General features: G+C 52.0%; 4 protein-coding genes across 4 annotated transcripts; 3 read left to right on the forward strand and 1 right to left on the reverse strand.

Annotated features, from left to right (window-relative positions):
* Window positions 1-222: 222 nt before the first annotated feature.
* PG994_005524 (uncharacterized protein) lies at window positions 223-3,534 on the forward strand (the record flags this gene model as incomplete). Its single annotated transcript, XM_066856933.1, is given in 9 exon segments — window positions 223-449; window positions 497-608; window positions 625-1,067; window positions 1,138-1,359; window positions 1,488-1,666; window positions 1,737-1,976; window positions 2,040-2,137; window positions 2,210-2,567; window positions 2,627-3,534. The coding sequence occupies 9 exon segments, from the start codon at window positions 223-225 to the stop codon at window positions 3,532-3,534; spliced, it is 2,787 nt and encodes a 928-aa protein (XP_066716202.1).
* A 2,532-nt stretch (window positions 3,535-6,066) lies between these two features.
* Window positions 6,067-8,516, forward strand: PG994_005525 (uncharacterized protein; the record flags this gene model as incomplete). The annotated part of the gene is made up of 3 exons (XM_066856934.1): window positions 6,067-6,856; window positions 6,913-7,418; window positions 8,133-8,516. 3 exons carry the CDS (start codon window positions 6,067-6,069, stop codon window positions 8,514-8,516), a joined length of 1,680 nt encoding a protein of 559 aa, XP_066716203.1.
* A 13-nt stretch (window positions 8,517-8,529) lies between these two features.
* On the forward strand, window positions 8,530-9,194 carry PG994_005526 (mitochondrial 54S ribosomal protein mL40; the record flags this gene model as incomplete). Its single annotated transcript, XM_066856935.1, has 2 exons — window positions 8,530-8,912; window positions 8,996-9,194. The coding sequence occupies 2 exons, from the start codon at window positions 8,530-8,532 to the stop codon at window positions 9,192-9,194; spliced, it is 582 nt and encodes a 193-aa protein (XP_066716204.1).
* Window positions 9,195-10,192: 998 nt separating this feature from the next.
* On the reverse strand, window positions 10,193-11,521 carry PG994_005527 (GTP-binding protein rho2; the record flags this gene model as incomplete). Its single annotated transcript, XM_066856936.1, has 4 exons — window positions 10,193-10,483; window positions 10,602-10,793; window positions 10,989-11,067; window positions 11,487-11,521. The coding sequence occupies 4 exons, from the start codon at window positions 11,519-11,521 to the stop codon at window positions 10,193-10,195; spliced, it is 597 nt and encodes a 198-aa protein (XP_066716205.1).
* Window positions 11,522-14,591: the final 3,070 nt, after the last annotated feature.

The following is a 14,591-nucleotide window of genomic DNA, read 5'->3' on the forward strand; positions in this document are numbered from 1 at the left end:
TACTCCAAGTGACGAAGTCTATCCCAAGCCTTCTATCTGTATGCCAGTGATGCCGCGTAACCGGACAGGCTATCAGGGCAGGTGAGGGATATACTGTTCAGAATTCTCTATATATAGCCTCTGATTATCCCGCAGTAAACTCTTTTCAAATTGTAGATAGGCATCTCAAAGCCATTCAACGACCCTGTTCCCCTGAATACCATTCCCCTGAAATTCTTCAACATGCACTTTCTCGACAGGTTCTGCCTTGGGGCAGTCCTCTGTACGCTGGCCACTTGGTTCTGCCAGGTTGGCGCCGCTCCTTATCCAGTCGAGCTTTTCGAAGAGGAACTTGCCCGTTTCAATGTCTCTGGTGCCCTAGCAAGACGACAAGGGCAGTCCGTCCCTCTGCGAATCTTGCCCCTTGGTGCTTCTATTGTATGGGGGCAAGGCTCTAGCGATAACAATGGGTATGTTGAACGTCTACCTACTCAGGGCAGATCATGGCTGATTCAAGAAGCTTCCGCAAGCCGCTCAGGGACCAACTCAGGTACCGAGATTGGGAGGTCAACATGGTTGGCAGCAAGAGAAACGGCAGAATGACTGATAACGCAAGTATATCCACTCCAGTGCTGTTTCGATCAGTTTGTTCTAACCCTTGTTGAGAATGTCGAAGCAAACCCAGGAGACGTCATCAGCCAAGTGCATGACAAGTCACAAAACTCGTATGGCTATAAGCCGAACGTGGTACTGATCAACGCCGGCACCAACGATGCCAACGCAAACGGTGGCGGTGGTCTCGATCTCAACAACGCCGGTGTCAGGATGGAATCTCTCATCAACGATCTCTGGTCTGCGCCGGACATGGGTGACACCCTTATCGTACTCTCCACGGTCCTCCCAACTACCGCACCAGGCCGCGACTCTCGAGTGGTGATCAACAACCAATACAAGGCCTTGATTACCAGACTTCGCAATAATGGCCGGCCAATCATCCTGGCTGACATGGACTACTTGACCACGGGCGATCTCATGGACGGGACACATCCGAATGACTTCGGTTTCGTCAAGATGGCCAACGTTTGGTGGTAAGTAATTATTATGTGTTTGGCCGCAGGTGTTGTAATTGGATTATGCTGATGGTAACCCCTTTTTCAGGATCGCCATTGAGCGTGCCTCCACCCAAGGCCTCATCCGTGCCCCCACCGCTCCCGATACGTGTAGCACGCGCGAGGGTTTCATATCTGGCGTCTACGCAGGTGGGCTCACGCAACGAGGGTCTGGTGTTGGAGACGGCATCTACCAGCATGAGTCTCAGGAGAAAGGCATTGTTCTTACAGTGAACAGCGGATTTGACAGAAACCAATGGTTCTTCGCAAGGTTAGTGATTTCCCTAAGTTTCCGTCTGAAAGTGGAACCCCTATATTACATCCAGCGGCAATCGGATCATGACATTCGCCCCTCCTCCTCCTCTCCCAATAGAAATCGCGCTCATCAAGGTTGTTTAGTCTTTACGGCAATGGAAAGGACGATCTCGTGGGTTGGTTCGACCGTGCCGATGGTTCAGTCGCATACGGTGTTTGGAGAAACACTGGCAATTATAACGACGCCTCATTCGTCAAGATTGGGGATATGAGCGTGGCCGACAATTGCCCTGCAAGTGGTGTTTACTTTGTAGACTTGAATGGTCAGTCTGAAAGCCCCTGGACCTTCGATGGTTGGCATTGAATAGTCACTAACCGAAGAGATATATCTAGCTGATGGTTATGACGACTTTGTCTGCATTGCACCAGATGGCAATGCCTTTGCGACAATCAACAACAGGGATGGAAACGATTCGACACCGCCAACATTCAGGCCTATTGGGTTGCTCAAGCAGAACGTGGGTTTCACAGGAGACCGAGTACGGATGGGTGACATCGACGGCGATGGCCGCTCCGACTACTTGGTTATGAACGATGGAGGTAATATCCTGGCGTGGCGAAATGGTTGGATAGGTAAGTTGCAAGCATCTTCCCCACATCCTTGCTGGTATACTAATTGGGCATCCTATATATAAGATGACTCCCCAAGATACTGGGAAGAGCTCGGCATGAGATTCCCAGCGAAGGGCATGGGTGACGGCCGAGGAGTTCGCTTCCATGACTTGAACGGGGATGTAAGTCTACCTCTTCTGTCGCTGATCCGTATCAACTCGCAATTATCCGGGTGCTAATCATGCGGGGTCCAGGGCCGAGACGATTGGCTTTGGGTTGGTAACGTGGGCGAAACGACAACCTGGACCAACGCTCGAGGCTGCGCTCGCGGTCGGCTGGGAGACGGGCTCAACGTTGCATGGCGCCAGGGGTTCTACAGGGGGCAGAACTCTGGCACAACCCACGGCGGGATGGGCGGTTTCGTCACCCCGACTGAGGCATACCTACGTGACCGAGTGCATTTTGCAAGAATCCTTGGTGAGCCGCAGGACTTCGGGCTGCGACCTCGCCGCGACTACGTCTTCATGCAACATACTGCACTCTCAAACGGACAGCACCGGTTCGATATGCGAGTGTGGAAGAACATTGGTTCAGGAAGCACTAAGCTTGAAGGTTGGTTTTCCAAAAGTCCTCCAAAGAACTGACTATGACGATTCTGACCACCGTCACAGCTGATGGAAACAAGTATTGCAACATGAAAGGCTACCAAGATGGCCGTATGGACTATGTCTGGACGCTTTCAAAGGGAGAGATGACCCTCTATCCTAATCTGGGCCGCTCCCAGATCGTTGGCGATGAGTCCCTCTGGGGTCCCAGCGAGGTCATATGGGACCCTACCAAGTTGGTTGGCAGGCCCTTGGATCGTCGCGACCTTCACTTGACAGACTGGGACGGCGATGGCGCTTGCGACATCGTCTGGACCGACCCGGACAACAACAACCGGGTGCAGATCTGGCTGAACCGGTACCCCACCACAGGCGGCTGGAACTGGCAGCACGACGCCAACCCGGCCCCCGCGCTCGAGTGCGCCCAGCGACGCGGTGTCGGCCTCCACGACCTCGCCGTCCGGTTCGCCGACCTGACCGGCAACAAGCGCGGGGACTACCTCTGCGTCGAGAAGGACGGCCGCGCCACCGGCTTCGTGCACGCCGACGGCGGCGGCTGGGACAACGCGGGCCAGATCAAGTTCGCGGACCCGGACCGGCGCGACCGGGCCGACCTCCGCTGGGCCGACGTCAACGGCGACGGGCGCGCCGACATGGTGTGGACGGACAAGTTCAACGGCGACAACTTCGTGTGGTACAACCGGGGGCCGAGCAGCAATCCGGCCGAGACGTCCGGGTCGTCGTTCCGCTGGGACAAGATTAGGGACCGCGTGTTCGAGAACACGGTCGCGGGCACTTGCATGCACTACCCGGATCTCGACGGGGACGGGCGCGCCGACAAGCACGCTATTTTGGGGACGTACACGAACGAGGCCGAGACGTGGTATAACCGGTGCGGGTTGCCCGACGTCGAGGGGGATGATGGGCCGATCACGAACCCCAGTTTCCCTATTCCTGAGGTGCCTAACGAGTAATTGATTGCCGATCACCGATGGACGTTACGCGAGGGATGAGGTTCTCTCCTATATACTTACGCATGTATCCTCAACGGCCAAGCAGCTCACACTCTTTCATCTCTCAGCTACAAGACATTGACTCTCTCCCAACACAGTTTCTCTACGGGTATTCTTTTCTCCGAGCAACGCTATGATACTAGCTAGCAGCAATAATCTTTAATATATATGTCATCGTTATCCATCTAAATTAGAAGCGAATCCAGTAGCGACAATCTCTATGCTTGCAGCGACAAGCCCACTTCCCGGCATCCAGAAATGGGCCCTATTGCGTCGTTTAGTTCTAGATTTATGTCAGTTCCCATACATACCGCAAGTTCCGGATATGAAGGTTTGCCTTGGGGTTCAGTGGATACAAAGCAAGAGTATGATGTCCCCAGACTACCCAACAATCATAGATCATTGGTAGAAACCAATATGGTCAACCACTTGGTTGGGTATTGTCGTCATACAATAAAACTTGACTAGCCCAATACGCGACCCAGCACCGCTGTGCTGGATATAACGTCGTTGAACTTTACTAAGTACTCACTATCCACATTGTAATTAGAATTAGACGAATGTTAATCCCAACTTCGGTAAGCTCTGTCTGAGGAGAACTTTATAACTGTCACAGGAATCGTGAGAATAAGGATGTTTGTACACTCAGTTGATATGCTTAGGATCGAGATAGTGTGATCCCCGACTGTAAATCTAGTAGAGGTTCTGTCTAATATACAGCAGAACCGGGTATATATAGATAGAAACCTCATCCACAAGGGGACTATATCGTATCAAAATTGAAGGCAACATTATCCCTATAGCTGTATATCAGAAATATTAAGGACCTAAGTCAACACATTGAGTATACGGATTCTAGTATCTGTATAGCTTCACACGTACATACGTATTTTGCCCCCATATACATGGCCTTCCGAGCTAGAAGATTGGGCATGCTTCTTCTGCATGGTTCAGGGCCCTGATTATTAGTTTATCCGCATGGTCCCATTGTCAGGCGTGGATCCATGGAGATTCGTTGGGAAGATAGAGCACTTTGGCGTGGGATTACCATGAGAAGGTTTGGCATCCCCCGGTAGAGGCCGTGACATTGCTGCTGCCAAAGGGTGAGAACTCGGTACCGAGAATATTAAGTTCTGGACGTATTCAAGAGACCGGTACATACCTACCCAGGTCAATGTGAACCTTCTTCTTTCATGCTGCTACGTTCACAGACTTGAGATTTAGTGTAATGTACAGTCAATATAGAATTTATGCGCAGGATGCATAGCGGCCAGAATAAGTATGCCCATGACAGTGACAGAGATTCAAACTATCGTGGGTTGGGATACAAAACAATCTTCTCGTGACCACGCCGATAGGCCATTAGCCGCCTTCTCAAGAGCATGCAAGTAGCAAGCAATCGTTCCCGCCTGGCTCGGGAGGAGCAACCAAAGTTCAGATAACTTCCTTGCTTATGGAGGTATCAGTCCGAAGAAAAGGGCTCAAATTCGCGTAAGCGAGTGGCCATATCCTGATTCTACTTCCGTGGTGGGTTTACAGACCGGCACGAGCAGAGCCGTGGGCCTGGGCCTGGGCCTTGGGTGTTACGCTGCGAGTAGGTTCAGATATGAGGCTGGTTAGGATATTGATACAATGGCTATGTACCACTGCTTTGAGTACCTTCGTCGCGTGAGTTGGCGATGTCCAAGCATCACGTGGACGCAGACATCACCCTACCGCTACTGCATATCGCCAGCTATTCCGTTGCCAGCTATCCCACTGCCAGGAATTCGGTAGATGATGGCCAGTTATCCCAGCGCGACCGGTTATCCCAAAAACAATTGATTGGTCTTACTCTGGCAGTACCCTGTAAAAGTCACTGTATAATCGCAAGGCGGTGATGCTGTTGATGTCCTGAGACTCCTCGACCGCGCTGATTAGTCCAGTCGCAAAGGCACCGTAGGTTGCCGTCTTGATCTTTCGATCCCGAGTGGGTTTGTCCAGAGCGACGGGATAACTGTGACTGGCAAGTGTGGTCACGAAAGCCACATCTGGTGGAAGAAAGACTGTGTGAGGCGGGATTCAGTCACTCCCTCCTTCCCCCCTCTGTAGGCTGTGTCTCCTTTTCCTTAGTTGAGCTTGCCTTCCGTATGAGCCAGTACTCGGAAACCGCCATAACCGGCCCTTTTGCCAACTGCGCGCACACCTTACCTCACCTCACCTCACTCACCCTCCCATTACTGTCGCAACATGTGACGCACACCATAGTTATCCTCTCTTCCATCAATCCACCCATCAATCCATTAAGTATCCTTTGCCATCCTCATCTTCCGTCAATTCATCGTCGCTGTCGACCAAGCTACAACCGTCCAACACGGCATCTCCCCCGTTGCCAGAGCTCGTCAATTGTTGCTCCCCATCTGGGTATAAATTATCTTGCTTTCTATTTCATCATTTGATCGCGCTCTTTCCGAGTCAGATACCATTTTACTCCTTCCACACCAGATTGCCGTCATGCCCCCAAGAAAGACGCGCGCAGCGAGACTGGGCCCACGAAGCTCTTCTATGAAAGATTCAATCGAGGTTAACCCTGACCCCCCTGCTACGCCATCCTCAAGTGGGTTATCCAGCCCGGCATACAGTACTGCTTCCTCGACTCCCGCCAGCTCGACTCCCAGCAGCTCGACTCCCGCTTCGAATCAGACGAACAGCAGGGCCGCAAGCTCTTCGCTCCCCTTCCATTTCGACGTTAGCGGCATCTACCAGATACACGGTGATGGGGCTGTCGGCAGTCGTGAGTGGGATGAGTACTTACCGTCTCTGGGCTATGCAGACGCTATCTTTGGAGCTCTGCGTGGCACTGTCTCTGAGCGATACAGTACAATCAAGGCCAGCACTGCCCGACGAGAGCAATACAGACAGTTGAGAGAGATACAGACTCGGGCGCTCCTCGCGGTCGCTCGTGATAATCACAGGGATAACTGCAGCGCTTGCGACTCCGACTCCGACAAGATCTCCAAAAGCTGTCCCCGCAAGAACGACGCTACCCTGGTAAAGCATGGATTGACCGAGTTCAATAATTACTTTGAGTATTATCGACCTGAAATCACATCAAAACACGATGTGGAAGCGCCATTTTCCCGCGCTCGAATCTCGGATAACGTAGAGGTCAAGGCGATTATACGCCTGAATCATCTGTGCCCATACATGGGCTACCAGCCAGGCGAGTACCTCCTGCTACTGACGAGAATAAGCGAAGTCACAGACAAACAACGAGCCATAAGCTTGCGTGTGGAGGCACCGAGTGATGATTGTTACATCGACGACCTCGACGACGATATCCTTGTACCCGAGGAACAGTTCTTTTCAAGCCAGAGGAAGATCTGGAGCGTTTCGACGACATCTGCCCGGCTATATTGCAGATTGTCGTAGCCTTTCTTGGATTCAAGCCGGGTGCTACCGACTTCGTTCCCAGTACACTCCGTGCCTTCTTCGAACCATCGAAAAAACCGCACGAGCAATGGGAGAGCCTCGTTGAGGCGTGGGACTTCAAGTTCCAGAAGGTCTCTTGCCTACCCGAGTTCATTCGCTTTTCAGTGACAGGAGCTCGTACCAAGCTGAGCGAGGCAGCCTGGCTAATCCGGAGACTGAGGGGAGAAACAAAACTGATGGAGGACTTCCCGAAAAGAGAGTTACTGTTCCAGATGCAGGAAAACCTCCTTTGCAGGATGACAGAAACGACATTCGATGAGCTTGCGGACCAACATCTCAAGCAACTCGGCTCTGAAGCCCTGGGGTGCCTAGAAGACGGTGACGACGACCAAGTGTTGGTATACTATGCTGATGCCTGGTCCAAGGATTACAAGGTACGTGTCTCTCATGATATTCCTCGATGCCTGCTTTCTTTTATCTTTTCTTTTCGTTTTCCTTGCATAGGAGTAATTAGGAATAGAGGCCATGTATCTCCCGTGCCCACCGTCTTGCTACATTTACCGCGTTGTGCCAACGCTAGTACCAACGCTGTTGCCACAGCATCGTCACCACTCGGTAGCCTGGAATGTGCACCAGTGGTGGCAGGGTTGGTGACTTTGGTGGTCTTGGTAACAGCGTTGGTGGTAGCCTCGGCAGCATTCACATTGTTGATAACGTCATGTTGGCATGGTTCGTACGTACAAGGGTTCCCTATTTCCCTATACGAGTCTCCTAGCTGGCTGGCGAAGCCGCAGGTGTAGCGACAGGGTGATTATGGTTGGTGTCATACAATATGATATTATTTTGGAAAGGTTGGATATTTATCATCTTCCCTTTTTGGGGGAGATGGCATATCTGGCATATCTATCTGGTCAAAGGCCACTTGCAGGCATTATTACATGGGATTGGGCAAACCAAGTGGGGTCTCGGCTGGGTCATTTTTTCTTGCTCGGTCATGTTAGGTAACCTACCAGGTGTACATCACCTAAATCGGGCACCGGAGCTTCTGTTGATCCCGGCTGTTCTGTTCAATCCAGTGTACCTAGCTCATCGAATTTTGATGGCCGCCGGTCATAGAGAGCCTTGAGCTAACAATTCGTCTCGTGCAGAACATCCACAGTTTCTACAAGACGAACTCGGGCTTTCCAGCACCTGCGCCTTTCGACGCACAACGCCTCGAAACTTTCCGACTTGCGGCATTGCGCATCATTGGCAACGAAAAAGACGCCAAAGCCATACTGTCCCAGGTCTCTCGGCTACTTGCCGAACAAGGCCTCTTCCTAGACGAAGACAACGACGATACCAAAGCGACAACAGCTGACGACGAAACGTCTCAGTCCCCACCTACCTCAGGACCTGGGCAGTCCTCGGAGCCAGAGATCCCTCGTAAGAAGCGTGGTCGGCCGAAGAAGAAGGAAGGCGACCCCAAGGCTCCTTATACGAAGAGGCAAAAGACAACCCCGGCCAATTCTCAATCCCCGACTGCACCATAGGCCATCGACCATCATGGCGACCTCACTACGCAGTCTGTTCTCAAGCCTCTCGCTGTCCAACGCCCCGACGAATGCTTGCCAGCGTATATTCAATAACGGCTTCGTTTCCAGCAGCATTAGATCATCCACAGCGAATGCATTGACCCCGCAACGGCGTTCTTTTTCGGCCACGTCCCCGGCTACTGCGAAAGCGGACAAAAGCTCCAAGAAGAAGAAGAAGGGCAAGGGCGATGAGCGTGATCCTCGTATCATAAACTTGAAAGTCTCCAACCCTCGCAAAGTCCCCGCGCCTCTTCGTTTTGCTCGCAACCGCGCCCTGCGGCATTGGACCATCCACCGAGCTTGGCTTTTGTTTCAACGGAAGGAGCGGGAGCGCGAAGAGAAGGAGCTTGCACGGTAAGACGGCGCGAACCTTTTACACACATTCCCTATCCATTGCTGCTTGAACGGGCCCAATACTGATGATCGCGCGTCTTTAGGTTGTACAAATCCATGCACTCTGCGTGCGAAGAGCTGCGCAAGACTTCGGGTCCCGGCATCCAGGAAGAAGGCTACCTGTACCGTGTGGCGATGGAGAAGAAGGGCATCTTCAAGCACCACAATTTCCCCATCGAGTACGCCCGTCCCCAGGTTGAGACTCCTGCTCGCGAGGCGTGGAATCATGGATGGACACGCTAATGCGGCATCGCTCACGATATGATTCATTGTACTTTACTTAACTTTGTACCTGTACAAAAGCGCTAGATTTATACTTCAGAGAACTGTTTAAAACTGATGATTTATTCGCATGGTGAATACAGTTTGTAACATCCCCCTGCTAGCCGAGCCTTGAGTCGAGCCTTGCGAACGGCAGAATCTGGACACATCCAGCGCGCTCAGTAGTAATTGCGGTACGTATGAAGGCATAGGATCAACCGAAGTTATGTGTGGTGTCACGTCTACTAAGGACCAATGCCAACGATACACGAGACCAATAAGACAACAAGAGTCTATAAGATAGGTGTTTTGGTGGTTGATCCAGATATATAAGTAATATCGATATTTTGCTTTCTGCCTTCTGATGCACGACTTGCTGCCTTGTCCTATCCTATCGTATGATGCTTACCCAGCCACGCTCATTCATGTTGTGTGCCTCCCCCCTTTCCATGCAAATAAAGAAAATAGAGATCTGCCATGGCAATTTGTCCCGAAGAAACGTTTTTTTCTTGCCTCCCCATTACGCCGGAATATGCGCCCCCTCCCCGGATAATCCCAGCTGACGTCTTCTACCACCATGAGTCAAAGAGAGCCGGCATAAGCCCTTCGCACACGGACAATTGTTGGAGAGGTGCAAAGTGTTGACTGGATTCATGATATTATTACAAAAGAGCTCTACCTCCTCCAAGTCGTAGAGTTGGAAGAGAGGATCGCTCAATCTGTTGTCGTATGGTGCGGTGTCCGTTGCCTGCTCGTTCTGGCATCTACACCATACGGTTGGGGATATGTAGTTCGCTCGATGTAGTTCGAATATTCGTAGGCCCAGATTTCGTCATCGGGAGCGGTGTCATATGATGTAGCATAGGACGTCTTCGAAGTCATCCCAAGCCACCTCGCGCGGTTTCCCTCTTTTGGTTATGTACAGTGCCTCTCTCATTCCCAAGGGGCCTCTTTTTTCTTCCTTCTCACGGGGGCAGCGCTCATAAGACGACGCAGCAGCCGCCGCCCTCGCCCTTTTCGAACGTGAGCAGCGCCGCGCGCGTGGCGGCCTCGAAGACGTCGTCGACGCCCTCGCCGCTCAGGCTGGAGCACTCGAGGTACTTGCGCGCGCCGACCTCCTGGGCCACGGCCTCGCCCTGGCGCTCGGCGACGAACTTGAGGCTCTTTTTGCGCATCTCCTCGATGGCGACGGGGTCGTCGCGCAGGTCCTTCTTCAGGCCGACCAGGATGATGGGCACGTCGGGGCAGCGCTCGGCCGCTTCTTCTATCCACTGCGGGAGGGGGAATAATTTGTCAGCAACTGCTGAAATGTGCGCTGCTGTCGTATCGTACCAAGCTGGGGCTTGCTTGCTTGCAACGCGACTCGACTCGACCGTGGATGTAACGAACCTTGTGCTTCACATTGTCCAGAGAATCCGGCGAATCCACCGAGAAGCCTATCAGGATGACATGTGCTTTCGAATATGCCAGTGGCCTTAGTCTTTCATAGTCTTCCTGTCCTGCCGTATCCCATAATGCTAATTGTACCGACTTGCCGTCTACTCTGCAATCTGTTACATAGTTCTCGAAGACTGTAGGAATCTATTCGGAGGGCGGTACGCGGTCAGACTTGAATACATTCGGAAAAGCCGGAAGATGAAGCGCATGTTATGTGGAGGCTGTTCGAGCGACTTTGTTGGGCGACGAGATGCATGGAGAACGAGACTTACATAGTGCTGATTAACTGTTAGCAATGGTAGTACCAAATGGGACGGAACGCCGAGTCGCGCAACTTACTGTAGGGGAATATCCAAGAGTGAAAACACTCAACAGAGACGTCTTTCCGCAGGCGCCATCGCCTATGATGACCAGTTTTCTATAAAGGGCGAGAATAGCGAGTCAGCTCGGCAGCTCCTCCAATTAAGCGGCGGCAAGAGATGAACCAGGACCGCGTGAGCCGAGACGCAAAAGATTGGCAGGGACCCAAGACACATGACAAGAGAGGGGAGGGAAAGAGAGAGATCTCATGGGTTGGGATTGAAAGCGGTATTCCGACTGCATCGAAGCGGCATTGCTCCTTTTCGTGATCATCACAGACGGGAATGACGTTGGATGGAAACAGGCGTATTCGTGATGCAGCAATAACGACGACGCGCGCAACAACCTGCGATAGCCGCTACTGGAATGGAGACTGGGAGAAAGAGAAACCGGCTTATTCTTCAAACGAACGGGCGGGCGAACCCAACGAACACCGCAATTCACTCGAGCGCAACAAACAACAAAAAAAGGTCTTACCTGCGGATGACATTGCCCGGATTTGCATTTGCCATGGCTATGGACTCTAGGAATGCGAGGGATACGAGAGAGAAGGACGAAAAGAATATACACCAGCAAACAGTTGGAAAGTCCAAAAGATAGCAGGTAATCCCAGGGGGCGGTTAAGGGTCCGCTTGTTTGCGAAGAGTCGATCGTAGTAGCAGCAATAGTAGGCGCAAGTTGCAGCTCGGATGGAGAAGAAAAGCGACGGGAACGCTTTATGGGGAACCGCTTGCTGGCTGCTGGCTGGCTTACCCAGAAGTCGGGCGACCAAGGCGAACGAACGAAAAGGGCACACGAAGAAGCTCTCAGTGGGCTCGAGGCCTCCACGGCGGGATGCTAAGATTTGGAAGGACCCGATAGTTTTCAGTAGCTGCAGCGACTTATTGCGTAATTGGTCGAGGCCAGTTCGTCGAGCCAGAGAGAGGGAGTGGGAGAGAGAGAGAGGGATGTGTAGGTAGTCTTCGGAACAGGAATCTGTCGTAATCCAAGATCGAAAAGGAGTTCTCGGTTCCCTGTTTCGGTGCTACGGGAGAAAAGGTAATATGGCGGCGACGAGGTGGGAAAGGATTGGGAAGATTGGGACAGTGTTTTGTTTTTATTCCTCTCTCATATCTTGATTATTCTGGTTACCTCCTAGGAAGAAGGGGGTAAAATAAATTGGGTGAGGGACCGATTTGGGTTATCCTTGACCCTGACTGCCAGAGACGGTGGAATACGAGGGTGTGTGTGCGAGTCCTGCCAGATGGAACCAGCCTAAGCATGTTCGGTCTGGCGATCAATTGGACATCGTCCCCTTCCAGAACCGAGCCGAACCCCCAGTATGAAGAATACTGTCTGTCTGTCTGTCTTCAATAGTTATGCGCCCTGCGCCGCAGCCGCAGTGCAGTCAGAGAGCGACGGATTGGGAGTGGGATGTATGTTTAATACATTGATCCTTGATACGATATGTGGCCAAGGCAGCGCAGCACAAATACAATGCAGCAAGCAGACGTCCAAGCCGCGGCTGTTCATTACATCACGCTCAGAACTATCCACCTTTTCTTCCCGTCCGTCCTTAGGTAATTCGGACTTCGTTTCTCGACCGGAACATCTATTAGGGCATGAGGAGAAAGAAACTTGTAGGCAAAGAGGATGCCATCGATAGCTAACCGCACCGTCGACTTCGCCTCAGTGCGATGCGTTGGCGGGCTTACATGCGCTGACAGGTATTCCGGCCAATCCCGCCTGAGAGCGCAGCGTGTCCATTGCGTCAAGCCCGACAACACTTTTGTACCCTGATGGGTGCGAACGTAATGTTTGACGGCCCAGGTGTTTCCAGGCTCATCCAGTCTAATGCAAGCCTGTACTTGTTGTGCAAACACTTCCAAGTTCCAACTGGTGCTGATCAACCTCTATGATAACGCAAGCAGCCCCCAGGTTTACATACTGTATCCTCTCTCCCCTTCGTTTCAGCTCCGTGGGGATGCAGTATGAGCTGAGAGGACCTGAGGACGATGCTCACTCGCTTATACCCCTTCTCCGGTCGTTCAACCTAGGTACATGTAGGCAGTTGAAAAGTAGACGCTGCTTTGGCTTGCCATCATTTCTCGTCTTCACTCCAGGTCATCACCTGATCTAACAGCGGCTGAACAGATGCAATGCGACGGGAGAATACGGCGTGCTCATAACATTGAATGGCATGCGCAAATGATGCAGCATTTGAGGCTGTGAAGCGCTAAGCTGGCGAGCCCCACCTGCTGTCAACAAGACCCCGGTCAGGCCGACGTCCTATCCATGCATCTCAGGATCCGCCGGTGGGCGGCTCCATCCCATCAGATCTTCAACCACAACTGCCGTCGTCTGGCCCCTGAAATGCCACGATCGGGACCTTGGACAAGGACGACGGCGGCACCCGGATACATGATCGCAGAGGTGCGCGTCCTCGTTTCTCCCAGCCGAGAATTGGACTGATCAACGGCCGGTTTCGCCCTTCTGGATAAGTACATGTTTCTTCTTCACTGACACCCGCCCATCACCATCAAGGCTTTGTTTGCCGTGGCTATCTCCGCTTAAGATGGCGTGGACGAGGCATTCGCGACAACCAAGTGATAGCTTGCTCGGGTTCTGGGTAGACTATTTAACCCAATCTCATTTCCGGTACTATTTATGGCAACGAGAAGCTTCCTGCGTAAAAGTCAATTACCAATCTGGGCCAGCCTGTTGATCGTGTGAGATAACGGTCGAATGGAGCTATACGGGGCTGCCTCCCTTCATAACCCTTGATTCATTACTCATATTATGTGCCCACTGTAGACCTCGACGAGGCCCCATGGCGTGCCAGTCGTCGCGTCTAACATTGATTGTAACCCGGGCCATTGGTGTGTAGCTTTCAATGGCTAAATAGTTTTGTCGTCCACAGCTTGAGAATGAATAGTGTCAGAGTTGATGACAGCCTCTGCTGCCGTAGTTTACCAAAGAATTGAAAGCAGCATACTAGGAGGTACCTACCTAAGTGACACATCTAGCTACCGCACTCCACAGCGACTTGGAAATTAACTCGATTAAAGTGTGCCTAAACCTTGGGCATAAGTCTATTCGTAGCTCTGATATCGTGTCATGAGATGCGGATTTCCAGCCCTGCAAAGAGGATAGAGCGTAGACAAAAGTACATGACCCCAGCCATGACGGGAAGTGGAAACACTCGTTTATCGATGCCCAGAAGGACATGGGTAATGGAGCAACATGTTAACTGGCTGGATGTCTTGCAACGGCCACGTTGCTCGTTTCGTGGTTCGTACTTGTACTAGAGTCTCGGAGAGTTTGCGCTGCTATATGCCAACCCCCTATTTTGATACTTCAGAAGCTGCTCTGCCGGAGTTCGGCATACAGACTCACTGCCCCATTGATTGTTAAGGGAAATGAGGCAGATATTCGGTTATCATACATTAACTACCTCCATAGGGTTGGGGTATTGTGAAATGAGTTACGGTTATGACGGCCTGGTTTTTGGGAGTTGGCGTTGCGGAAAAGCACTGGATGTTTTAGGGGGAGGGGGGACTGAACGAGGTAAAAGTTAAGCCTGGCAAGACCAAGATCAACCGT

Source organism: Apiospora phragmitis, assembly GCF_038363925.1.
Source record: "Apiospora phragmitis strain CBS 135458 chromosome Unknown utg000006l:1.0-5683423.0:1.0-5690449.0, whole genome shotgun sequence".
Lineage (NCBI taxonomy): Eukaryota > Fungi > Ascomycota > Sordariomycetes > Amphisphaeriales > Apiosporaceae > Apiospora > Apiospora phragmitis.